General features: G+C 42.1%; 1 protein-coding gene across 4 annotated transcripts in view; it reads left to right on the forward strand.

The window, feature by feature from the left end:
• Positions 1-2,635: 2,635 nt before the first annotated feature.
• abtb2b (ankyrin repeat and BTB (POZ) domain containing 2b) overlaps positions 2,636-26,470 on the forward strand; it is a 39,557-nt gene continuing 15,722 nt past the window's right edge. For 2 of the 4 annotated variants that reach the window (XR_011035163.1, XM_068312849.1), the window contains exon 1: positions 2,636-4,019. Coding sequence is in view for 3 of the 4 variants with exons in the window: in XM_068312849.1 (XP_068168950.1) it covers positions 3,128-4,019 (892 nt within the window). In the remaining variant the exon portion in view is untranslated. The remainder of the gene's footprint in view (positions 4,020-26,470) is intronic. The other 2 variants (XM_068312850.1, XM_068312851.1) reach the window with 2 other exon arrangements.

The following is a 26,470-nucleotide window of genomic DNA, read 5'->3' on the forward strand; positions in this document are numbered from 1 at the left end:
GTGTGTATATATATATATATATATATATATATATATATATATATATATATATATATATATATATATATATATATATATATTTAAGAAACACAGATAAAGATAAAGAGGAGCATACATTCCAAGGTAATTTCTGTGAAATTGTTTTGTAGAGAAAAGGTTTTAAGAATGTACTGTACTTTTATTTTGTTGTTTTGGTTTTTTGCAAATAAAATTTTATGCTTACATCCACAATTTATTTGCTTTTACGTTGTCTCATTTAAGACATTTTTCAGGATACTATGTAGAACAAATGAGTAAGAAAAGATTATGTATCCCTGATGTGACCACATGGTGGTGGTCCACCCACATACAGGCAGAGGCTTGGTGATTGGATGACTTCTGGAATTTGGATGAAATGCATTCTGTACTTTGAGTGGTTTCTCAGTGAATAATATTTGAGATGGAAAAGTCACATCCAGCCAGATTCACCAAATGTAAATGTATTTCCACAGGGGACGGTCTTGTCTGTCGACCATATTTGTTCCCAAGTATACAGTGATTAGTAATCACTGATTACATGATGATGCTGTATCATCTAATGAACATCTGTGTCCTTTCAGTAACTAATGGAACCTCCTCAGAAACAAAATGAACATCTCAAGGGATTCATCCCAATTAAATACACTTGAAAAAAGAAATGTGTAGAAATCCCATCAATAATTATCTTAATAGATCTGAGGAAATTCCTCTGGTGACTTAAATGAAACCAAATTGTGCACAAGCAGACCAGTTATCTTCTGGAGTTCATTCATGGCTTCTTGCTTGCACATTAGCTAATCTCTCATCTGCAGTCTTTAACCAAAATTGAAATCTGTGAAGCCCCTTGTGATGACGCAAGAGGTGGAGTTGTGTTTACTTTGATTGGCTGAGGCTTGGGCTTTTAACTGAAAGTACATTTTAAAGGCTTTTAAAGGATCATAAGAAAGACATCTTGTAATCTGCTAACCAAATTCATGCAAACCTTTAATCATTTCATTTAGAATGCTATATGATATGCATGTGTTCCTTCAGTAGCAGTGCAGCAGAGATAAAGTTAAATATGGAGCAGCTCTTGCTCCCATAACAAAAGCTGAACAACTCATTTCGTGAAACTTCAGTTTGGAATCAATACAAAGGGTGTGTTCAGTTTGTTACATCCCGCTTCCAAGCGATGATGTAATTGTAAGTGGTCATTCTTCCGTCCATTTCGTTAGTTTGCCCAACAAATATTTTCGCAATCGTTGCAGATAGAAAGATGAAACAAAAAGCACATTGCTCGGGCAACAAAGGGGATGACAATGAGATGAGGACTTTGACCTTGAGAAAACTCGGTCCAGGAACCGGATAAGATAGAAAGATGAGGGAGAAGGCCATTGTGAGTAAGACCATAGATCAAAGCTAGTGCTTTGATCCATGAAAGGAGGTCAGAGCACTAGCTTTGATCTTTGACCTATGCAAGTAGGTCAGGGTAAAATTTTGAATTCAGGGTTTTCACAAGATGTTGCAGTCTGTGCCTGCATTGGTTCTAGTTGTTCCTGGTGTTGTGCTGTTTCATGCTTGAGGTGCAAAAAAAGAAGCAATCATGCTGAAGAAGCCTGTGAGTACTTGCCCTTCATAACTCAGCCCTTGACAGGTAATGTGGCTCCATTGTGACAAAGTGACTACATAATGTGGCTAAATAAAACACCCTGCATTCCTGTGACATTTCAACACAATGTAAAAATGGATCCAATAATTGCTTCATTTCACATATACGAGACTTCATGGTACTGTACGTGATACACACAGCATACATGTATGTGTGTGTGAATGAAGTGGAAAACCTGACTCTTGAACACACACTCACATTCTATGAATCATTCAGTGAGATTAATTATTGGGGAGTCCGTTTTCAGTCCAGTTGACCTCCCTGATACATGACATCAGAAGACACGCAGGGTTCTGGCCATCACAACTTGCACACATACCTCATCGAGACCTCGCGCAGCTGTGGTATGGATCAAGTTCACCCCATGCTATCTGTGTGTGTGTGTGTGTGTGTGTATGTGTGTGTGTGTGTGTGTGTGTGTGTGTGTGTGTTTGTGTGTGTGTTTGTGTGTGTGTGTGTGTGTTCAGGGTTAAATGTCAAGCTACCCGCACCAGAACTCCAGCAGATACAGCAAGTGACCTTCTTGGTGAGCAGTTTGGATCTGTACAAGACCAGAAGAAGCCCCTCAGGCCTATTATGATAATAACTGATAGTTAGTGATACAGCTGTTCATTACGTGATATTATCACAAAATTGCTGCAATATACTGACTGGAAAAAAGTACAACGATCACACAACTGTTTGATATAATGTCATTCGAAGTGCTTTCTGTGAATGTTGAAAAAAGTAATTTAATTCTTGCCTGAAGGCAACTGCAGACATATTTAGGTCACACGTGGGGAGGGAACTTGTTTGATGGTAAGTTTAAAAAGGAAAGTTTTGGGGGCGGGTCTTAATTGACGAGGGTGGGACTGAGACGTTTTCTGATTGGTTGCTCGCGCCGCTTCCGTGTTGTCATTCATGAACGATCCCGCCCCTCGCACATCTGTAGCTGAGCGTTTACAACAGACTGCTCTACCCAACGTGGAAGGCAGAGGGATGAAGAGGTGAAGTCGGACTTTTCTCGGGTTGTAAATGAAAGCGAAACAATTTGTGTTCGTCGAAGTGCTGAGAAAGAAACAGTTTAATGAACGTGGGTGAGGTTATATTTAAGGAGCGGGGAGACGTTTCGTCGTTTTTTTTAAAAGACTCCGGAAAGTTTAAATCCCTACCTGGGGGGAAGGTGAGACAGGTACACTCACTAAACTTTATTTATTTTTTCCCCCCGTCGTTGTCTCGTTTGTTAACGACTATATGAGGCGGTTTTTATCTCACATTTGACTCCTTCTGCCTGTGCAGCTGTGTGGCTTCGCTGTCCTGCACCGAACTCTGTTCAGCATGACTGACAGGCGCTGCGCGGTGTAACCAGTTCGTCCACTCGGGACGGGAGTGTCGACTGCTGCTTTAATCGACTTCCATACAAACCGTTAACGAGATTTGCTGCTCCTCAAAACTTCCATAAGAGGACTTTTAACAACCACCATGGCTGGTTTGAGCAACGTCCACATGAAAACCCTGGAGGACCTGACGCTGGACTCTGGATACGGGGCTGGGGACTCCTGCAAATCCCTCAGCCTATCCTCCTCCAAGTCCAACTCACAGGCCTTCATGACGGCCCCCCACAGGGGGAACTGGTGGTACTACTCCGGCTCCATGAACAGCAGGAACAACAGCTGGGACACGGTCAACACTGTCCTCCCCGAAGACCCAGAAGACATCTTCTCCAAGTGCCCCCGTTTACCTGAGCTGGAGGAGTTCCCCTGGATGGAAGAGGAGGTGGCCAAGATACTGCGTAAAGTGGCGGAGAGTGGGACCTTGAAAGGGGCACCTGCACCGGTGTTCTCCCCGGAGGCCGTGAGAAGACTGTCCGCCCTCCTCCGCAGGGCTCTGATCCGCATCTCCAGAGAAGCTCAGCGGCTCAGCGTCATGCACTGTCGCTGCACGCGTTTTGAGGTGCAGAGCGCCATGAGGCTGGTGCTCAGCTGGGCACTGGCCGACCACTGTGTCTCTGCCACCGTCAAGGCTATCTCCATGTACTGCATGAGCGCTGGGGAGCTGCTGAGGAAGGGCAAATCGGCCCGCTGCGGCCTCTCTTTCTCCGTGGGACGTTTCTTCCGCTGGATGGTGGATACCCGCATCTCTGTGCGCATCCACGAGTATGCAGCCATATGCCTGACCGCATGCATGGAAGCCCTGGTTGAGGAGATAGGAGCCCGGGTGCTGATGTCAGAGAGGGGTCATTCAGGTCCTGATTCAGGGTCAGCCTGCGCCCAGGTGAGCGCAGAGACCCTAGAAATGGTGGTCAACAATGATGCAGAGTTGTGGGGAGTCCTGCAGCACTACGAACACCTCATCTGTGGGAAGAACGCCAATGGTAAGAACACTTATACTTTTTTTTTCAGTGCATTTATTAAATCAACGAGTTATTATTGGTCTAACTTGATGCAAATTACACACATGTACTGTATTTTCTGAAGGCGAATGTCAAAATTCACCCAAACTGCTTTTTTTGGTTACACACACTCCATGGAGAGTGCCCATCAACACTTTCCAGTTGCTCACAGAGTGGAAAACGTGAACCGAGGCCTGCTGCTGGATACAAAAGCAGCTCTTTGTGCGTGAGCGTTTGATCGATTCATCACTAATTGGACTCGTCAGAATAGGAAAATAACATTGCAGAGGCAACTGAAATGGACAAAGAAAGTATTTTCTCCCAGACCAGGGTTGCTGAAGGAGAAATGACTCTGTGTCCTGTGTTGAGTTGCCAAATTAGATGTAATACTTCACATTGGTCAGTTGCCAGATTGAGTCCTTGCATGTCAGTCCTGGTCTGCTGTTGTGATTTGGGGTGCAGAGACTTTTGAGAGGACAGGCAGGGGGCTTGTCTGTAGCCACAATTCTCTGTTTATGCTGACTTGTCCTACTGTTTTGGCTGTGCACTTCATAACCGCCCCCAACCCCAATAATTTAGTCACCTTTCACTCCTGGTCACCTCCTGTTGCACAAATTATTTGCACCCAGAACCATCTCCATGTGTATAACATCACTCTTCATCTCTTCTGCCCTGTCAATTAGTTTCCTGCCCTGTCAATTAGTTTCCTCCACCCTCACCTCCCTCCTCAATTAGTTATCCTTCTCTTTCACTTTTGTGAAATTCTAGCGGACCCACAGCGCTCTTTCAATGTTGTGTTGAATTATGAGCTTGTGTTGGGACAGTGTAATCAGCCTTTGTTTGTGGCCCACTACTAGCTCCCTGGAGCAGGGCTTTTTACTGCAAGACAATGCCCTTTTGTTGTGTGATGATGCAGCTTAGCCCAATGCAGACCGAATGAAAACAAATGCTGGGGAAACTGGGCATGCACACTTTCACAACAGAGAGTGCGGGAGAGAGGGGATAACTGCAGAGGGACAATATTATAGGGCTGTGAATTCACCACTGACCTAAGTTAAGACACCATCACACAGGAGGACCTTTGTATGCCTGGGAAATGAATGCTCTGACACTGCCAGCCTCTTAAATGTTTGAAACTAGTCAGCATGGAACACAAACGTGCATCTTTAACTGATTCATCATAATGTGCCCTCTAATTCAGCCTGTTAAAACAATAGAGCTCAATGTGTTGAACTTGTCTGTTATGGCCATATGCTAGAGTTCGACCTATTTAATTGCAAAGTTAAAGAGCAGCTTTTGTCCCAGTATTTAACCAGATGTGTTTTGTTTGGTTTTTGACCGGCCTATTTCGGTGAGTTCTGTCATTGGTTTTGAGAAAAGACTGTGTGTGTGTGTGTGTGTGTGTGTGTGTGTGTGTGTGTGTGTTTGTGTGTTTGTGTGTTTGCGTGCGTGCGTGCGTGTGTAATAACAACGAACCATTATTCTGACCACCCTTGCTTTTTATAGGCCCAAACTGGGTTGTGCAAGCCACATGTCCCTCTACCACCTTACCACCTGACACCCCACACCCTAATCCTGGCTTTCAGCTACTCCTCAGCTGCTGGGGTCCCTATGTCACCCTAGACATAAGACAATATCCACTTCACACTTTCAAACCAGGTTGTCTCAGATGGAATGAAGGCTAATGAACATACTGTATATGTACAAGACCTAGCTTTAAAAATCCTCCCTCTCTCTTGGTTTCTCTCCATTTTCTGCCTCTTTTTCTTTCTCAGGGGCAGGCTCACATCTGGAACTCTTTAAGCCAGAAATGACTTCTACGGCTCCAATAACAATTCTGAAAACTCCCTCCCTCTTTTCTTGCTCACTCTTGGCTTCCCCTTTTTTTCCCCTCTGCTTTTGCGTTCACATCCACTTAATCTTTATCTGTTTATTTCTTATGGTCTACAGGGATTGCATTAGAGGAACCTGTTTTGGACGTGCCAGGATCCTATTCATTACTCATGTACACACTGGCGTGAGCAAATTTGGGAAGTTGTGGACACACACATGCACTGAAACCTCTTTAGCCTGTTTTGTATTTGTTCAAATCATTCCACAGCACCAGTTGAATTTGTTGAAAAGTGCAAATACACAGCAGAGTCCATTTGTATTTCCTTTATCCGCAAAGGAAATAGCAAGAGCAAGCACTTCCTGGTATAATTTGTATTGATAGATAAATGTGAGGCGTTTTAAAGTGCAGAGTAGTAGTTTTACTAATGGACAGTGGAAGTGGCTATGAAATCATTGATGTTTATGACTGGCACACATAATGCCTGAACACTGCCTGAACTGGCTGAATGGATTTCTAAGTCACAGCCCCATTTGGGCTGTTGTGGGACTTGAGTGATCTTCACAGACGTTTTTGTACCTCTGTTTGTTTCTTAAGTTAGCTGTTGCAGCAACAGTCCAACCAGTGACTTGAATTTGAGCAAGGCTGGTAACCATCGAAAGTCCCATCTAGTTGATCATGTTTGTCAAGTACTGCTCTGTCTGGCTCATATAGATCTGGAGCAGGAACTTTTTGAAAGAGTGCATTCACATGAGGGCACAATTTACTCCAATAAATAAACTTTGATTTGGTCCAGTATGAAAAAAAGTTCAGTCTCCCTGCTCCAGCTTTATAAAGGTCATAAAGAGGTTGTGAGTAATGGGTTTTGGGTGCACCGAGAGAGCAGGGCATATGATTTGCCACTCAGTATTTCCCTAAATATGTATTTAGGCCAGAAAGAGGCATGGGAACAGCAGGCAAAAGAGATGCAGAGAAAGCAACCCAGCATTGTGGTCACACATATGGGGAAACCAGCACTCTCAAAATACACTCCCAGCCCCACAAATCTGGAGCAGGATCAAATCCAGGTTCGGAAAACACGTCAAGACATTAATATTATTGTGAAATTGATTCACGTTCATCCCTATGTGAAGCCTGTTTGACATGCTGAAAATCTGCATGTGTTATGCCCAGATAACTGTGCAGATGACTGTAGGATAACATTGTAGGAAACACTGTCAGCAGGTCAGTGTGTGTTGAGTTAAGACCATAAATCACATAGCTTTGGTGGATTATAAGGGTTTATCCTTCTCAAAACTCAAAAATTCTTTGTTTTCATGCGCAAGTGCATGTACCTATGTGGACCACAGACACACAGACACACAGACACACACACACACAGACACACACACACACAGACACACAGACACACACACACACACACACACACACACACACACACACACACACACACACACACACACACACACACACACACACACACACACACACACACACACACACACACATGCTGATGGTCTTTGTTACTGTTTTGCACTAGCCTCTTGTCTGGTCTCAGCGGTAAGAACACTGACCCATTACACTGCTGATGTTCCTTCATATCAATACGTTCATGTTTGGGTGCTCAAACATTCGTCTCTGTATAGAAGCTACCCTTAAAGAACAGTGAGTAATGCTTTCACAGATCTCACACTGCAGATGAATTGTCTGGTATTATGAAACACAGTATATTGATTCAGGCAACTCCCACTGATTCCACATCTTCCGTTTGACGTCATCTATTTTGTGCCATCAATAGCAAATCATTAAACTAAACAGTTTGTCTTCTTTTAAATTTATTTGACTTTGACTTTAAGCCACACACCTTCTATTACATTACAGCCGCATGAGTCATGCCTCTTACAACTGTTTACAGTAAAGCACTGATAAAGAGGAAGTGAAGAAAGATGGGGAATAAAGATACTCAAGAGAAAAGAGCAGTAGACACTGTTAGAGACCCAGAAACAGACAGAATATTTTAGAAGACCCAAACCTTTGCATCGTTATTTATTGTTTCCAAACACATTCTTGGAAAGTCATTGTTGAGTTTTATTCTATAAAAGGAGAACGGGCGTGTTCAAATTGGCACTGAGCACCTTTAGCTTGTTTAAATTGGAAAATCTGCTGCCAGTTTGTCAGATGTGTTACCACAGAGGCCTAGCTGTGGTTTTTGAGGGAATCCGTCATGCACATTGGGTTGTGATTGCAGCAGGAGTACCTAATGAGGGAAACAGGAAGACTGGCTGAAGTCTTGATCGTGACGGTTTACTGAATTGCCTGGATGGTCGTAATGAGAGATCTTAAGTCTGGCTTTGAGACAAAACAACATACTGTAATTAAAAAGCTGAATTATCAGTGATGTGTGCTAGACATTATAGATATGTCATAGTCATAGGTGATTTGTGGATGTTTTAATTGAATTCTACCAGAGATGCACATCATGCAGATGGAACTGAGTCTGATGTTAGAAACTCTGGTACAATGCTTCCAACTTCTGCACAAAACTACTGTGGCATATTCTTTAATGTGAAATGCATCTGTAGACCACCTGCAATTCAGAGTTACCTTGGTGATGGTGGCTTTACTGTATGAGCCTGGCAGCCATTGATTGGTGCTGTGCGGGATATTCCATGCCTGCTGGACATTGCCTAAAAGAAGTAGCGCCAAGTAGCAGGTACTTTTTACTCAATGGAAATGCAAAATGGCAAGAAGAGACAGGTTGAGTGAAGCCAGTTCTATGCAGAGCATAAGGAGCTATAGAGCCTTAGTTTTTCAAATGAATAATAGAAGAAATGCAGAGAAGAAATGCAGAGGGCAAATGTAAAAATGGACTCTTTGGATTTGGCGACTAGATTATCAACCTCGTTGTCAGTCTTGGGCACATTAACAGTTACTGTAGCAACACTAGCCTAATAAGTAAGAGGCAGTATGGGAAAATATCTGATAATGATTTCTCAATGATTTTTCAACTTCGTCCTCCTGAGCTATCACAATCAGAGTTGTAATTACCAGTGGATATTAGCTGTCGTGTGTGATCCTGGAAAACTGAAACCAGTTATTGTGGTTCCAGAGAGAGCCTGTCCTCATGCCTTCTCTGAAAGTGATCTGTGACGCTGGGCTGATGGGACCGATCTCTGTCACGGAGGAAGTATTTGTGTTTGTGCAGGACTCCACTTTGAACGCATGTGCGTCAAAGGAAGGGCTGCATTCACTGAAAAAACGGCCATGGCCTTTTTTGGATGTTCTTAAGCAAGGCTTTGAAGCTCGTGTTATTTTCTCTTTTCCTGCAAGTCTAAACTGTTGTTTTTGTAAATGTAGTGAAAGAAGGAGCTTGTCGTGATGCTGTCAGTGATCTCTTTGTCCAGTTGAGTCAGAGCAGCAGTGTGTGTGTGGAGCAACCCTCATGTACTGCACTGGAAAAGTAAACACACTTTTCTGTAGATGCACTGTTACACACACGCGTGTGTGCTCCCGCGCGCGCGCACACACACACACACACACACACACACACACACACACACACACACACACACACACACACACACACACACACACACACACACACACAAACGTAATGTTGACAGAAGTGTGTGCGTGTGCTCGCGTGCACACACACACACACACATGATGTGTGTGTGTGTGTGTGTGTGTGTGTGTGTTAGGTTATACCATCATAATTAAGCGACCACATGCTTTGATATTTCTCCTGCACTATTTTGTTTTTGATGTCTTCCTGTCTTTCCTATCTTCGTCTTTGTCCTCTGATGTTGATGTTATCCATGGAATAATGAATGTGTGTGCGCGTGTTTATTGTCAGCAATTTTGATTGAGGGATGATTGATGGTGAAAATATAGCCATAGGACCTACTCTTTCAGGAAGTGTAAGATTCCTTGGGTCCATTGTTGTCTGAGTTCCTGCTGTTGTCATAATACATGTGAACTAAGGTAATTAATCCATCAAAGCACAGGAAATATGGTTTAGGGTTACAGATATTTAAGAAAGAAATAAAATGATTGGGATTTTAGACCAGATATGCTATGAAAAGTTCAGTGCCTCAAATCCCAAAGTTACAGTACTTTTGGAAGGTGCTACTCCTTGGGTATAATGTCATTTAATGTAGTAATTCCTCCCCAATGTAATTTAAGGGTCGCTCTGATATTACAAACTTAAATTTGAGGTATTTTTGAGGTCATTAATTACAACATTACATTGGGATTATGAGGCCTGAAAACACAGATCCAAAGCCCACTGCCATTAACACTGCAGTATAAATTGGCAATGACACTGCCCAATTTGCCCTGGAGGACAGAACACTATGGATTGGACATTGTGAAGTTGTGTGTGGTCGTCAGGCCTTTGGCCTCATTTTCCACAATACAGTTTAAACAAAAAGGTTCCTCACCATTGAGGAAGATTCCTGGGGTGGAAAGCCAACTTTTATCACCTTTTGGGAAACCTGTTCTAGACACCACTGGGACCAACATTGCAAGGTTCAATGGTATTTTGTATTAAAGAGGCATTCTCATTGGATAGGATGGAAGTGGGACGTTTTGAAGTTGTATTATTATGTGTGCCACCGCAAACACTAGATTTAACAAGCAGCTAGAGGCAGTGAGCTGATTCACAAAAAGGAGAACAAATTCAACTGAAAAATGTCTTTGGAGAGGCAGAGTGAGGTTTGGGAGCGCTACCCCTTCTGTCTGTAGGATGAAATCAACAGCTAACAACAAAGATAATAACGGTTTTCTTCACAAATGTAAAGATCGTTCCTGTGGAGTGATGGCATCCAAATTACAAGTAAAATAAAACGGAAGAAAGGATTTCCACTTTGTCATTCTCAATTCAATTGTGCTTAAATTTTCATTATAGTCATTCACTTTATCTGTTTTCACACTTCTCTTTGTCTCTTACGTACTTGTCTTCCTCCATCAACACTAGAATCAATCAATCGATCAATCAGTTTTTATTTCTAAATCGCTTCATTACATCAAGGGACATTTCAAAGCACTTTTACTGACAGAGAAACCCAACAGAACCCTCCAGAACAAGCATAGGTGACAGCGGCAGGGAAAACTCCCTCATTGTTAGTGTGTTCACCCTGTAGATTTGTAAGCAGCAACATGTCGTTAACACCACGGCTCAGCAGCTTGTTCGCATTCATTTCTGCTCTCATCACAGGATACGTAATCAATCCCCCAAGTTTTTTTGACAGTCACACCCACACAACCGTCTCTGACTCTACTTTTTAGTTGTCTCTTCACATTTCAGATTTTTGATTTCAATCTCTGGCCCTGGCCCTCACATATGGAACTGTCTCTGTTTATCTCAACTGTATATTGTCCTCTCTCTAATTTTTATTCAACATCCTACAATTCAATTTGTATCTTCCAAAACCTTCACTTTTCCATCTGCAGCCAAGCCGGTCAACCCCGTCTCCTAAACACATCACCTGTGGATCAAGGTCACCCAGGTTGACATGTGGTGATTAGAAGAGCCACAGCATCGCACACAGCATATTTGGACCAAATTCATGTACAGTAAGGCTTTCTGGAATTCCCTTGTGGTTTGTGGAAGGAAGGGGCACATTTAGACTGGGACCATATGGAGAACACATGTTGGTACAGGAAAGCAGACTCTGTCAAGGCAGGACACCCTCGGATGCAGCCTTCGGTCTCTTTCTGTTGTTGATGTCTGCCCAGAACATCCACCACATGTGGATTTCTTCTCACAGCCTAAACAAACACTTCTCATCCTTTTAGTAATTAAAAGAAGATGTGTGTAATTAAGGAAAGTTTGTAGCAAACTTTAGTGGAATTGAGGTCTGTCTCCCCACCACTCACTCCAGTTTTGTGATTTAAGACTTAATGAACATGCAAAAGTTTAGATGATGATTCTGCAACTTTCATCATCAGTCTGGCCTGCACTTCTGGAGCAGACTGGGGACACTCCTTACTGAACATAATCACCACGTCTATGTGTTTCCTATGAAAAACTTGTATTTGCTTTCGTGTGTATGTCGTGTGTTTGAAGCTTAAAACGTGTGGCTCAACAGCCTGGGCACAAAGCTGCTGCGATAAAAATACATTGACCTAATGTTTTGTTTTTGCATCACTGTGTTTCCATACAGGATATTTCTATCTGGGTATTTTCCTATTAATCTGTTTTAAATCTGTACATAGCATTCATATATCATCATTGTGCTGAACTTGAATTATTTGTTGCTGTATATTAAGTCACAGTTTATGTGTATTGTATGTGTGCTGTGTCAGCCATCTGTGTGTCCCTGCAGGGTCACACACATATTGCTGGACTTCATACTCCAATTATGGACACCAAGTTTCCTCTTGAACGCTGATAATCTGCCTATTGAGCATTAGGAGTGTGGAGGGATGGGTCTGCAGAGGAAATAGGGAATGTGGTAGAATTCCACACTGATGAAAGGATGCCTTTAAGGGTGTTAAAAATAGAATTTTTTTAGGCTTGACACTTGCCGTACAGCGAAACAACCACTAGTATTTAGTGTGATCTTGTGCTAGTCGTGTGTCTCCATATGAGCAGAGCAGAGGAAGTTGATGAGGAAGTCAGTCAGACGGCAGTTAAGCAGACCTTAAGCCAGACACACAGTGCCCCGTTTTCCCCTCTTCATGTTTTACTAACACGTTCTTTAGCTCATCGATCTGATTCTGTTCAACACTTTGTTAGACTTTTGGGATTATTAAACATGTTAGGGTTAAACATTTGTTACACTCGCATGGCAAGTTGTCTGAAGTGTGACTGGTTTTTGCTATTAAAAAAGGTGTCTGTTTAGGTAACAGTACTGCTAACATGTGACTGTGTCAATGCCTCAGTTTTATGGTGCCTCTGTTAAAAGGGGTTGTAAAGGCACTCTCTAAGACAGCCTGACTGTAAATATATAATGTAAGACCTGGTCAAGCAATTGCTTCAACAGAGGCCATGAAAAAGGAAGTGGTGGAATACAAGAGGTCAGCACACCTTTCTGTCATATAAGTGAAAGAGCCAGCACCTTCTGCGCTTTGTGTTTCAGTCGATAGTCTGCATTTGGCAGGTAACTCCACACTGCCAGTGAGGTCCCCTAAGGAAGGAGCCTTTTAGCAATCCAGTTAGGTGATGAAAAGCAGTATTTGGCTGCATGAGAGGGTTGGGGTGGCAGATGTGCCACGAGTAAAGACTGGGTAAGGGGCAGGAAGGTCATAAATACTGCAAAACCAAGCCAGCTGGGCTGAGCCCCACCCCTAGTAAGGTTGAGTTTTAGCAGCTTTTTAGCAGCAGAAAAAAATTTTTGGCAGAGTTTTATGTTTTTTACACAAGTCAGCCATGGAACTTGTATTGACTCCATGTGAGCAAACAAGAGACAGTCTGGTCTGATTTTGTCAGGAGAACAATGGAGCACGCAGTGTGTGGCAGGAGAGGAAAGCCCACATGTGAAAATACTGGCAGGAGACGTCTGGATGCATCTCTGTGGATATCTGATAACATTCTGGCTCTATCTTTTGAACAGAGGAAGATAACACCGGCAGAGCTGCAGTTTTATGCATGAACAAAATCAAGAATCACTTGAGATAGAGACACCAACTGATTAGAAGCAAACAGTAAAACAACGATTATCAACACACTGAATTTTTCTTCCCCTGAATGTATGTGTGATAAGTAACTCTTCTCAATGTCATCAGGATGTCTTTATGATACGAAATGTCACCCTGTGAGGACATAACCTCAGCTCTCATTTTGTGTGTATGGATGGCTATCATCTCCAGCCTCCTGCTGGGGCAGATTAACATCAGTAGAGGCCCCTCTTCTTATTTTGCCCTTACAGACATCTCTCAAGAGCTTCATCTTTCTCTCCCTTTCTGTCTCCATCATTTCCTTCATCTTTTGTTCTACTACTCATCTGTTTTGTTGCTCCTGATTCTCTGTGCAAAAGCCCTGAAATCCCATTATTGTCTCCCTCAGAGCATAGCATGATGAAACCAATAACATACTGACAGTGTGTGTGAGTGTGTGTGTGTGTGTACCTGAGTCCATGGCTGAATGAAAGACAGATGTTTGTGTGCCATTTATTTCTAACTGTAGATTAATGGAAAATGCACTAATTCTAAAACACGTTTACATGAATTACAATGGACTATAATTATAAGATGTGGCACAAGTTAACATTGAGTCTAAAAGAGGAGAGAGTAAAAGTGTTATTCGATATTTTTAAAATAGTTCAACATGTGTGCGTGAAGACTCTCACATGTGCTGAAAATACGTCTTGTATGTATCTACCTGAGTCTGTGAGAGTTGCAGACAAACAATGAGCTAAGTGGAAAAAGAAAGAGAGGGAGGATGAATGGAGGGATTAAGGGACAGTGACAAGAACAGAAAACTAAATCAGAGCAAGATGAACCTGTCTAGTGGTTCTTGGCTCAACTGCACCGCTTCACTACAGGCCATAATTATCCTCTGACCGATTCATGTCGGTATAGCTCGAGTGGTGAGGTCACAATTTAGCTGGCTAGCACAATGAGGTCAAGTACTATTCATGTCTAGGCTTGTGTACTTCTGCCTGCAGCTTTCCATCAAAGACGCTCTGGCTCACAGTTCCAGCTATCTTTGTCATGACTGCTTGTACGACTGCAAACTAGTTTTGTGTCACCACAGTTTGAAAATCCAGCTGCTGAAAGAACAATCCTCCCCTTCATCTCCTGTCCTGCAGAATTTCTCTGTAAGGGGTTTACTGCAGTTGTCTTCTTGCTGAGGGTCAGAAAATGACTTCCCACACAGGACTGTTGTTAGAATCAGGCTCCCAATAACTTGAAACATAAAGTCAGTAGCCCAAATCCAATTCACCCTTTACTGCTACCACAAGGATTTTTTGAATAATGATAACCAGCTATATTTTTATAGCGCTTAATCACATCAGCAAACATTTTAAAGCACTTTAACGGACAGAAAAACCCAACAGGACCCCCCAGAGCAAGCATAAGCTAATTATTAGTCCTGTACCACTCTGTTGCTTGCTACCATAATCAACTTGTGACTAATCTAAAGACTGAATGAAAGAACGAATAAATTGAAAAAATAACAAACTACATGCATCGTGTTTATTGTCCAAAACTGCATGAGGGGGTAAAAGCCTGAAAAGATTGAGATTTTCAACAATCCATTTATTACTTTCGGTCTACATTAATTACATATTCCTACAAATTTTTAACAGTGTTTGATGATTATTTGTGACGGAAAAAAAAACCCTCACTTTTTTACCACTTTGGTTGCCAAAGTTTTCCAAAATTTTCTACCACTATCTTCTACTTCTTTTGAGTCTGAACCTAAAAATGCTCTGTTTGAAGGGGTGTCCAAAGCACTGGATATCCATGCCCCCTTGATACCCTAAGAAGAAGAAGTACACGTTATTAATCCCCGCAGGGAAATTACATAGTCACTCAGGTGTTTTTACATGTTCTTTGTGTTAGTTTATGACAATCAGTGTACACAGGCCCCCTGAACACAGCACACAATGGGGGCTTGTAAGCATGCAGTTAGTACACACATCAAACAACACACATCGGGAGGTAGAGTGACGGGCAGCGGCTTCAGGAACGCGCCTCAATTGAGCAGCTTGTAGGGGGGACGGCACCTTGCTCAAGGGCGCCTCGGCAGTGGCTGGGAGGTGAGCTGACACCTCCCACCGTCAGCTCACACTCCCTCCTGGCGGGAGCAGGATTTGATCCGCCAATGGTTGGGGCGATCTCTCTACAAGACATCTGCTCTACCGCTGAGCCACTGCCACCCCAAAGAATCAGAACACAGTACCCTACAGGGGAGCATACAAAATGGAGAGGTCGGGTCAAAACTGGTATTGGGATTAGACCTTCATTTTTTTATGAATGTTAATCTGTTGGTGTTGTTGGGAGGATGACTGCTGATTTCAGTCAAGCCTTTGGCAGGTAACTCCAGAGGTGTTCTGTTATTTACCATTAATTTTTTTTTTTTAATATTGAAACTCCATTCTCATCCAGATGTTCTCCCCAGGTTTGTACCATGATCTTTATTGATTATGTTATAACCAAAAATATTTCTCTCTAGAGGCAAAAGGTAAAGCATAACTTATTATCGCACTGCAAGACTTTCTAAGGGTTCACAGGCTGAAATTTGAGATTGGGAGTCTTCTCAGGGTTGTGTGTGTGTGTGTGTGTGTGTGTGTGTGTGTGTGTGTGTGTGTGTGTGTGTGTGTGTGTGTGTGTGTGTGTGTGTGTGTGTGTGTGTGTGTTTACTGCTTTTTTGATTATGGGAAACACATTTTTTGTAACATCTTAAGTCATTTTATAATCAAAAACCCGACTGTGAACACTTTGCCAGGAGTGGAATGAAATATCCCATGAACCTCTCCTTCTGTCTGTCTAGCCAGTTGTGGTCATGGGGTTTCCCAAGAGGGCAAAGCAAGGGCTACTGTTTGTAACGTAAATGGATTGGAAGTGCATGAGCTAAAAGTTGGAGCAGAAACAAGAAAAAAATGGTGAAGCAGGCAGAAATGGTACCAACGCAGGAGGGGGATGGTGATGGAGGTCGTCAGGGCCCACATGCTTGCTCACCCATCATCATCACACCCAGACAGGCCCTACAGTGGGAACAGAAGAATGGAAGCAGATCAGTCACTCTTCTGTTTGCTCAGGAGTTGAGTGAGCATGTGCAAGAATAGTCCCACAATCAGTTACACAAAAACAAATCCCCTAAAACAACAAGAATTCACACTTGGCTGTTTAAGGGTCTTGCTCCTGTGCAGTCTGAGCCTTGGGAAGGGCAGAGGGGATTGTGTGTTTTAGTAAGTGTGGTCAGGATGTGGCTTGCACTTCTCACTAGTCATGATTTACTAACTACACTCATGGTGGTTAGACCCTGACACTCAGCACATACTACAAGTCCGACCATAGAACAATGTGGAAACTTTTTCATCGTCTCCCGATCCCCCATTTCATTTACATTGTAGTACAGACTCATCCAAGAAAACTATGTCCCTCCAGATTTATTGATTATTTTCCTTGAAGCTAGGTTTTTATAAATTTTTGTGCAGCTGTATATGGAATATACAAGGCCACAATGTAGGTTTGTGTGTAAGGAAGAGGTTAAAGTCTGACAGCTATTATTTAGCCATTGTGGCTTGGGCAGAGTTGTGGGAATGTTAGCTGAAGTGAATTGACTGGGCCCTCTTCAGTACTCAGAAAAACATTAAGACACACACACACACACACACACACACACACACACACACACACACACACACACACACACACACACACACACACACACACACACACACACACACACACACACACGCTATTGCTGAGCAATTAAAAGGTGAATGGCTTGTTAAGGTGCTTAGTTAGTTGAAATGCTCTGATTTTGCAGAAGAAGACTAAGGAGATCAAGAAAGGCAGCAGTCTATCAGGCTAATGTCTTTCCTCATCTGCTGTCCTTTTTTTCCCCATTTGCTGTTTAGAGAGAGTTTCACTGGGTGGTCTACAGAGGCACTTTGACCCACGGCCTCATATAACCCGCACGGCGCACAGATACACACACTCATGCAGATTCACACTTTGAGAGGTGTGAACACACATGGACAGACCCATTAGAACAGACAAAGATTAAACCTGTCTGAAGTTGTTGAGATGACCTAATAAAATATTTCAGTGGCACACACTGAGTCAAACCTGTCTGGAGCACCTGCAGAGGCAACAGCTGGGAACACACAGCAACAAATACACACACACACGCACATACACAGACAGCCTCCAACTTTGTTTGTGTTGCTGCCATGCAGGGGCCGAGGAATGTTTGAGCAGGTGCCCCCTCCTTGTATTTTAATGACATCATCTGTCTTGGTATTTAAAAGTCAGGAGTACAGTAGTGGTGATTAGAATGATGGGAAACCCTATAGCAACGAAACGTCTCTTCAGGGTTTTTGTTTTTTTTTCATTTTCACTGAAGCTGAAAAGCAGAACTTTGAATCTTTTAATCTGAAGGACCACTCTGAGAATGAGATTGAATTTGGTTTTATTTCTTATTTTTATATTTTGAGCCAACCAAAAAAATTTATAAAAATGACAATGTAATAACACACTTATAATCTGACATCTACACTGCCTGTATTTGTATAATTTGTTGTTACACATAATTCTTTTTTTGTTTTTTTTATTTTGTTTACTCAGGGCCTTGTTTCTAATGTTTCATCAGTGGTTCAACCAGAGGCATCTTTCCTCCGATTAAATTATTGGAAGCATTTTTGAGTCATATTGAACAAAAATAGATGGCAGAAAATTGACTAGATTGAAAACTTTTTTTTAAATAAAACGTTCTTCAAAAAAGTTCCATTGTTATCTTGTAAACTCTTTTATACTCATCTTGTGAGGCATCAGAGAGGTCCATATCCCCAGGTACACATGTGTGTAATAATGACATGGACACAGTAAAGCTTTGTTAGTGTTTTCCACTGCAGTTGCTACATGGGTACATTGTCTCTAATGAAAGAGTGGAGAGTGGCATGGGTGAGACTGTCGGGCTTTTTGTTTTTCAGGGTTGCTTTGTGGTTGTGAAAGATGTGAGGGTCAAGAGGTGAAATAAATAGATATGAGGATGGTCCTTTTTAGAAGGCCTCTTGAAGTGTGGACACTCCCTCTGTGTTCAGTGTGTATGAGGGGTGTGTGTGAGTGTGAAGGGTGAGTTGTAAACCCTCTCTGGGTGTCAGATGGGTCATACAGCCAGTTGAATGAGGTGACTGATCTGGTTAAAGGTAGTTTATTGCCCCCTGCTATAGCGGTGGACCTGCTGATGTGCCCTGCAGGTCCCTAACACACCCAGGTCACACACAGAGAAGAGAACATTTAGAGCACCACCAAACTCTCTTGTAATAGTGCAAGGCACATGATTTGTACCCTCCATCACACATCAATTTCTTGCGCCTACAACTATTTAGTGTTGGCTAATATGTCTCTGTGGTCAGACTGCACACATCAGAATGTCATTGTCTGTCTGAGGTTGGGTGGTCTGCTGATTTACTGCCAGTATGTCACTCTCACGCTCGATCCAGTGACAGAGATCCCCTGATTAACTGCAGGAGGCATCCGGCCCACTATAACTATCCAATATGACGACATGCATCCCCTCCCATCACAGAACCCTCGCTTTTCTCCTGTCATCACACTGAGGACAGTTGTTGCCAACAATAGCACAGACGACAGTAGAGTCCGGCAGATGTGAATGACCCAGCCCTCTTCGTTACTGAGAACTAAAGAGATGTGCAGTGTTTGAATGAAGGTCTGTCCATTGCTCTAAAACCCTGCTGAGTTGCCCTGCCCATAGATCATGAATTTATCCATGGCAGGATTGTATAAAAGGTTGGAGTTTTTTGGGGGTTCTTTTAATGCAGTCTCATAATTTACCATGATACTGATGTGATACTCCTTTTATTTCTTGGATGTCTGTACTGTTAGACTTACTCACAAGTTCAATTCATAACTTTATTGCTATATTGCACACTTCATATTTACTGAAGTATGGTTTGGATGTTTGCTTTTCATTCACAATAGTTTTATTTTTTTGGGGGGTTTTGTTTGGTGTACCTCTGTCTGAATCTGATAAACACCAACCACACCGTGTCGCAAATGCAGAGACGCAAATAGACAATGTGTTCTCTAGTATGCTTGTGTATACATTAGTGAACAATCAAGATACTGGTTTTCTAGTCCTGAGCTGTTTTCCCAGTCCAAAGATTAGTTTGTGTTTGTGAGATTGAAAGTGTGAGCTATCCTCCAGTCCTAATCACAATCCAGGCCCTCCTCCAAACTTTGTTTTTCCAAGTTTGAATCACTTCATTTTGCGTCATGATTTTACTTTCTGCCCAACCCAACAGGGAATGTTAATCGGCAGAAAGCTGCTTTAGATTTACAAGAGGAATCTGGATCCCGTTCTTTGAAATGTCAGACTCCTAAATCTTTGTATTAAAAACGCTTGTTGGACTGTGAGAACTACGCTGCAGCAGCAAGAACTTTTGTGAATGTAAATGTTGAGAAGGATTTGCTGTAGTTAATTTATCTCCTTGAGCATTTGAAAGTAATCTAAAGTGTCTTTGACTTTCAGTGGATGTCACTGGTGGGAAAGGCTCAGCAAGGCGCCCACAAAGTGTGTTAATTAATGTGCTGACTAATGTGTGAATCCTGTATTTAGTAAGAGAATTAGGAACATGCTAGAAATAGAGTTAGATGTTCAATTTAATTAGTAAGTCACAAAGTGTTCTTATGAGTGTTATTCGAGCAGGGCTAAAGTGATAATGAAACAATGCAAAAGAAAAAAAAACTCACACTGAGGTTATTTCAGTCTTCATGTTTAATTTAAAGTTGTTTTGTGGGAATGATCAGTGACAAAACTAACGACAATGAAAAACTTAAATTCTGGAGCCTCACACAGGAGGCGAGTCATCTTCATGTGGGATTTTTAGGGATTTTAGGCTCCCTCAACCTGGAGTTTTCATAGGAGGGACACAAGCAAACACCGAGTTGGAACTGTAAAAGCTTATGGAGTGACGTATGGATTTAATGATTCATGATATTTAAAGGCATCAGCAAGGTTTTATGTGGAAAACCTTCCAGGTTTATTTATGTGCAGTGTTTGCTTACCCTTTATTGCTAGTGAATTTGGATTTGTTGTTTGAGTATTTGAAATGAATACCACCAAACAACCAGAGTTCATGTTCGTTTGGAGACACCACACATTCATCACAACACTCAGAAAACATCCTAGCGGTTCCAGGCATTCGGTTCACTGAGGAGTGAGATCCACCCAGCCCACTGGCCTGTGAAACTGTAACTATACTGGAGTCTATGAACCTTCCACCCGGCCTCAAGCTGATCTCAATGACTGTGTTGTTTGCCGTTCAAACTGACTGCGTCTCTGTTTTCACCCTTCAGTGGGTCCAGCTGAGAGAAAATGAGCTGATTGGACGGAGAGAGTGGGAACAATTTGTGCCAACATGCAGTCAGACACACACCTTGTGCGTTTTGCTCAGTCTACTGCCCATGCTGGTATTTGTCAGAAGACCAAAATAGAGGGCAGTTTAATCTTAAAAGGGAAGTAGGCTTTTCATTTTTAAAATGGGCAAATAAAACAGACATGACTCAATCTATTCCAGCCGGTATGGTTCAGTGGTATGCTCAATACTAAAGCAGATCATATTGTCACCATTACATTGTGCCTTCACAAGTTCTTCTTGTGGTTTAGCCTTCTGGCAAAATATTGCATGGTGACATCATTTCAGTTGCAGAAGTGGATTTGATTATTAGGGGATGGGTTTGAGGTTAGATAGTGGGAATGTGTTATTGCAGCATTGTCTTTGTGTGTAATTTATTCCATCTCATGGAGAAAACAAAGCCAGCTTCCATATACAGTACAAGGTCTTTCCAGCCCCAGCCCCGTACGAAAAGCCAAACCTATAAAACTCAAGCCATACAGTTATACCATGTGAAGTACCATTTCATATGGCAGCGGGTAATTTTGAAGGAAACTAGATGGCCACTGGCACCACAGTTGGCCCGGAATGTATAAAAAACATGATTAGAGAGAGTAAGAGAGAGGGGGAATATGGGAGAGGAGGAAAAGGGAGAGATTGCTCAGGGTAAGCTTAATGGAGAAATGTTTCAGGGCTGAAGAGAATAAAAAGCTGTTTTAAATCCTTCCACTCCTGATTTGATCAAGTTTGCGTGTGTGGTTGTTGAGTGGAGCTGGGAGTTATGTTTTGTTTTTTACATTCCGCTTCAAAGCGGTGATGTATTGTAATTGTCAGTGTTGGTCCATTCATTCGTTCGTTTGTTCGTTAGTTTGTTCGCAACCGTTGCAGATAAAAAGATGAAACAAAAAGCACATTTCTCCAGCGACAATGGGAATGAAAATGAGATGATGACCTTGACCTTGAGAAAAATAGGTTAAAGTCAAATTTCAACTTTTGTACACTCAAGAACCGGATAAGATAGAAAGATGAGGGAGAAAGCGAGTGTAAGACCGTAGCTTGAAGCTTGTACTTCGATCTACCTATGCTATAGCTTTGAATTATGGTCAAAGCTAGTGCATAGCTTTGACCTACTGTATGTCAAAGCTATGCCCTTGTCAGGTACTACTTTCAGGGTACCCTGACCTACCCTGAAAGTAAGTCAGGGTAAGTCACAGATGTTGCAGTTTCTGACTGCCTTGGTTCTAGTTTACATTGATATTACTTTAGAGTAACTGTCTGAAACTGAATAGCTTCTTCAGGCATTCCCCATTAACATCCCTTAATTTCTGTTTTCAAGGAACCATTCCCCATTTTTGATTGATGCCTTAAAATCCTATAAACCTCTTTATGGTGGAGCTGTTCAGCCACACAAGACACACAGACTGAACAACAGGTACGATAGGTGGTGAACTTCCTTTTTTTCCTAAGCTATAAACATGACTGTACAGTCTGTCCTGGAGATTAGCTCATTGAACAAGTGACCAAACAGACATAAAACCTAAAAAAAAGTGTTTGCTGAAAGTAAGTTTGCATATTAACGTTACTTGTGTTTTCAATATGAAAACCTGACATTTAAATGACAATTTTTACTGTTGTGCCAGCTATGATATAAATTAATCTGTTTCTTTAGCAGTACAAGACAGAGGTTCAGATATAATATTTGTGGCTTTGTACGTTTCATCTGACAAAAATCCAAAAATCTTTATTTCAGTCTGTGGGCACAGACAAAGTACCGCATTTTCAAGGCTTTGTTTTCAACTTTCAGATCTTCTTTCTAAGTTAATTTCCTAGAAAGTATCTTTACAAGCTGGAAGTTTATTTTACAGGACAGCAGGAACAATCTGAGAACCGCAGGCAGCACAGGCACCACATGTGATTCTTTCACATCCTCCAAAATAGGAGCTTTGCCTTCTTTAGCTTACAGCTTGCAGTGATTAATTTTGTATGTGGGTGTTCTCACTCGGTGATTTAGGGAAGCCCCATTTTACACAGCTGATAAGGTTACTTCCTCTTTTGGGAACAGCTGAGTGTCACCCCTGGCCCATGACCCCTAGCAGCCAGGGGTCACTCGAGGTGTCAGGGGAGATCGACCAGACCCACTTCACTTGTCTATCATATGGTCTGTGAAACATCAGTGTGTGTGTGTGTGTGTGTGTGTGTGTGTGTGTGTGTGTGTGTGTGTGTGTGTGTGTGTGTGTGTGTGTGTGTGTGTTTGTGTGTGTGTGTGTGTGTGTGTGTGTGTGTGTGTGTGTGTGTGTGTGTGTGTGTGTGTGTGTGTGTGTCTGTGTGTGTGTGTGTCTGTGTGTGTGTGTGTGTGTGTGTGTGTGTGTGTGTGTGTGTGTGTGTAATCAGTAACTTTGATGTACTTCAAATCAAAACACCTTGAATTGCATGCACTGTAAAGGTTATGAATGCTTCTCTGTCTGGCTCAAATCCACACTGGCAGTGTATACTTTGAAAGACACGCTAACATGCTAACATGTCAAATGAATACTTATTTTTAGCCCAATACTAATAGACCACTTTAAATCTCTAAATGGCTCTCTGTCCCACTTGAATTCTGTTTAGATAAGGAATGTGATGAGGGTCCACCAGAGCAAACAAACGCATGGATATTTTTAACCCCATAACCCCATGCTAAAACAAAGCTAAAGTCTTCTTGCACTGCAGGCAGAAAGACATGCACACACAATAAAGTTCATTCATCAATCTCACTGTTACTTTCTCAGAAATCCCTTTCATTGCCTCCAATGAAAGACCAGTGTGAGGCACACAATCTCTTGAAACAGTCAGAAGAATGTGGTGGGTGTGGGTGGGGTTGGATTTGTGGAAAACAGGTGTTTTGGAGCCCCTGAGTGTGGAAAACAAGAGCACCGAACTGTGAGTGTAGGATCACATCTGGCCTATGGATTCCACTGACAATGAGTGAAGCATGTTGTGTGGAGGTCAAAGGAGACACTGTGGGTGTAATACATAAACCAAAAAAACAGTCCAGTTAAACTGTACTTCTATGTCTGTCAACCCCTCATCCTCCATCAGGGGACTAGCTCCGAACCTCCTGGCCCAGAGTCAGAGCTCCTTTCTGGCATGGGGAAGACCGCTTTCCACTGATCCATTCATTCTGTAATAAATGAAGAGTTTGTTAAAGGAGGAAGGGCAGGTGAATGTGTGTGGAGGAGATTTTCTTTCAGTTTACTGAGAACATACTCAGCAGGAGCAAAACTGATCATGTCCTCCTGTCCCTCACACACTCCCTCTAGACAAAACAAATCAGCACAGGCACTCATTATGTTCAGAGAATGTACTTTTCTCAGAGCGTAGAGCTGTGACAGAACATGGCAACACACAAAGTAATCTCAAGGATCCTTGTTTATTGTCACATTCTAGTCATTATTATATACGGTCACACATTCTCTGTTTGTTCAAGTGTGACTTGTGTTCATATTATCTGGTTTTGTGCTGAGAGATGAAGGTGATCCCAAATGCTTTCCAAATATTTGTGGAAAACATAACCACGAGAAGCAGTTGTGTCCTCGAAATGCTAAAATACCATGACATTGAAAGACTAAAAAATACCACAAGAACAACAAAGACAAAAAAGAGAGATAAAGGGGTGTAAAAAAGATAGTGGCTTTTTTTTTCTATTTTTATGTTTTTACTTTGCATCTTTCTTGCAGGTGGCAGCTAAGAATTCTTGTGTTTGCCTTGTAATGGATAAGAGTCTTGCTGTAATTAATGTGATATTACTCATGAAAGCATCAAAGTGAGAGTGACAGCCAGGTTGGTCAGAATATCAGAAACTTTAAACACAACAGAAGTAGCCATTTAATTCTCCTGACCTTTCTATTGCGGTATGTCCAACATCATTATTAGTGATAGTTTGGTTGAGCACGAAGGAGCTGTAATGGTTTTGGGATATAGTTTGGAAGGTTTAGGGGCTAACATGGGCTTTGTGGTAAATTTCAGCTGTGATTAATAGCTGAGATTCCCACATAGCATTCGCACGGTCAACTTCAGAAATGGAACCATAAAGGCTGCCAAGACATGAATCCCCTCTGCCACTTGCCTCCCCCTGCCTCACCCTTTTTACAGTCTCGGATGATCCTGTGCATGACTCATCCGTCTTCCACCAAAGGTCAACCCTCACTCCCTCTTCTCCCCTTCTGCCGCCATCCCCTCCTCCTTAACATCCCGAGCCTCTCCATACACCAGAGACAAGTGATGCATATAGTGCTGGAGTTGCTTGTGCCCGTGATATTAGTGGTGATGGTGGGTCCAGGCCCTGGTTGGCTTGCAGACCAGTATCAGGCCCAAATGACGTAGGCTGGGGTTCAGCGGTGAGGCCAGCAATAGGGTGGGACTGTGGGAAATACTCACTGAGTGGAAATGTGTGAATATTTGCCATGGCTTTGAAAAAATAAGGCTGAATCAATAGAAACCATATTCACAATTCAAATGTTTGGTTTTTTTCCAAGATGTTGTTTCTGAGCATCCTAAATCTAGGCTGATGCAGCTTGACTGTGAAGATTCTCAGCCATCCGGGTTATGATAGATCTCTGTGTTGAATGAAGTTAACTGGATATTGAAAACTGGAGTTTGAAGTCCTATTGTCGAGGTGTCATTGTTGCAAAACTTGTTGAGGGCTATTGTTTATTCCTGACACACAATTTGTTACACACCATCACCCAAATTAATGCAAAAGAATTTCTCACCACATCTTAACTAAATGGTTTGGATTCTTTTTGAATGGAACCATTTCTGAAGGATTATATTTAAATAACTTATCCCACACTAATTTCTGCTACTCTGTCATATGGTTGCAATAATACTTAAGGCAGCTATAAAGGATGGTGACATATACACAATGAGGCAGCTCAGCAGAGTATGCAGAAACAAATATAACACAATAATTCTTCCATCTGTTTTTTCTAATAGATATTTCAATTTCTTTTGAGACTAGTTTTGAATACGCTTGACAGGTTTTCTAATAATGTTACCCGTCCAGATGCTAAATGTTGTTTTCAAGTGAAGCCCTCATCATAGTTACTATCATGCCTAAAGTAGCATACCAAGGTTAGCACAGACCTACTGTATACGTAAGGACCTCCTGCGTGTGGGTACCTTTGTGATCATGTGAGTGAACAGGGATGCGTTGAAGCTTGTGTACCATTTTGTTGTCTGCAGTGCAGGTTCTTTGTAGTGGGGGTAGTCTGGTAGAGGTGGCTCTTTTCATTGTGTTGGAACGAGGAGTCAGCACATATTATACAAATCAGATTGTGCAGAGAAATTCCCTTTAGAAACGTAACTCCATAGTGAATATAGCTTCTGTTCTATCGATGTGCGGTTCATTTATGAAACATGTTCTCCTCTTCCGACTGGCTCTGTCTGTAGGGAATCAACCACTCAATGGAGATATCTACCTCAGATAATATTCCATCTCTTTGTCTTTGTTAAAGAAACTGTTGTCCTGACTGTGGATGATGCAGACACCCAGCATGTCATTTAAAATTGTACCTGGATCATCA

This window comes from Antennarius striatus, chromosome 4 (genome assembly GCF_040054535.1).
Source record: "Antennarius striatus isolate MH-2024 chromosome 4, ASM4005453v1, whole genome shotgun sequence".
Classification (NCBI taxonomy): Eukaryota; Metazoa; Chordata; class Actinopteri; order Lophiiformes; family Antennariidae; genus Antennarius; species Antennarius striatus.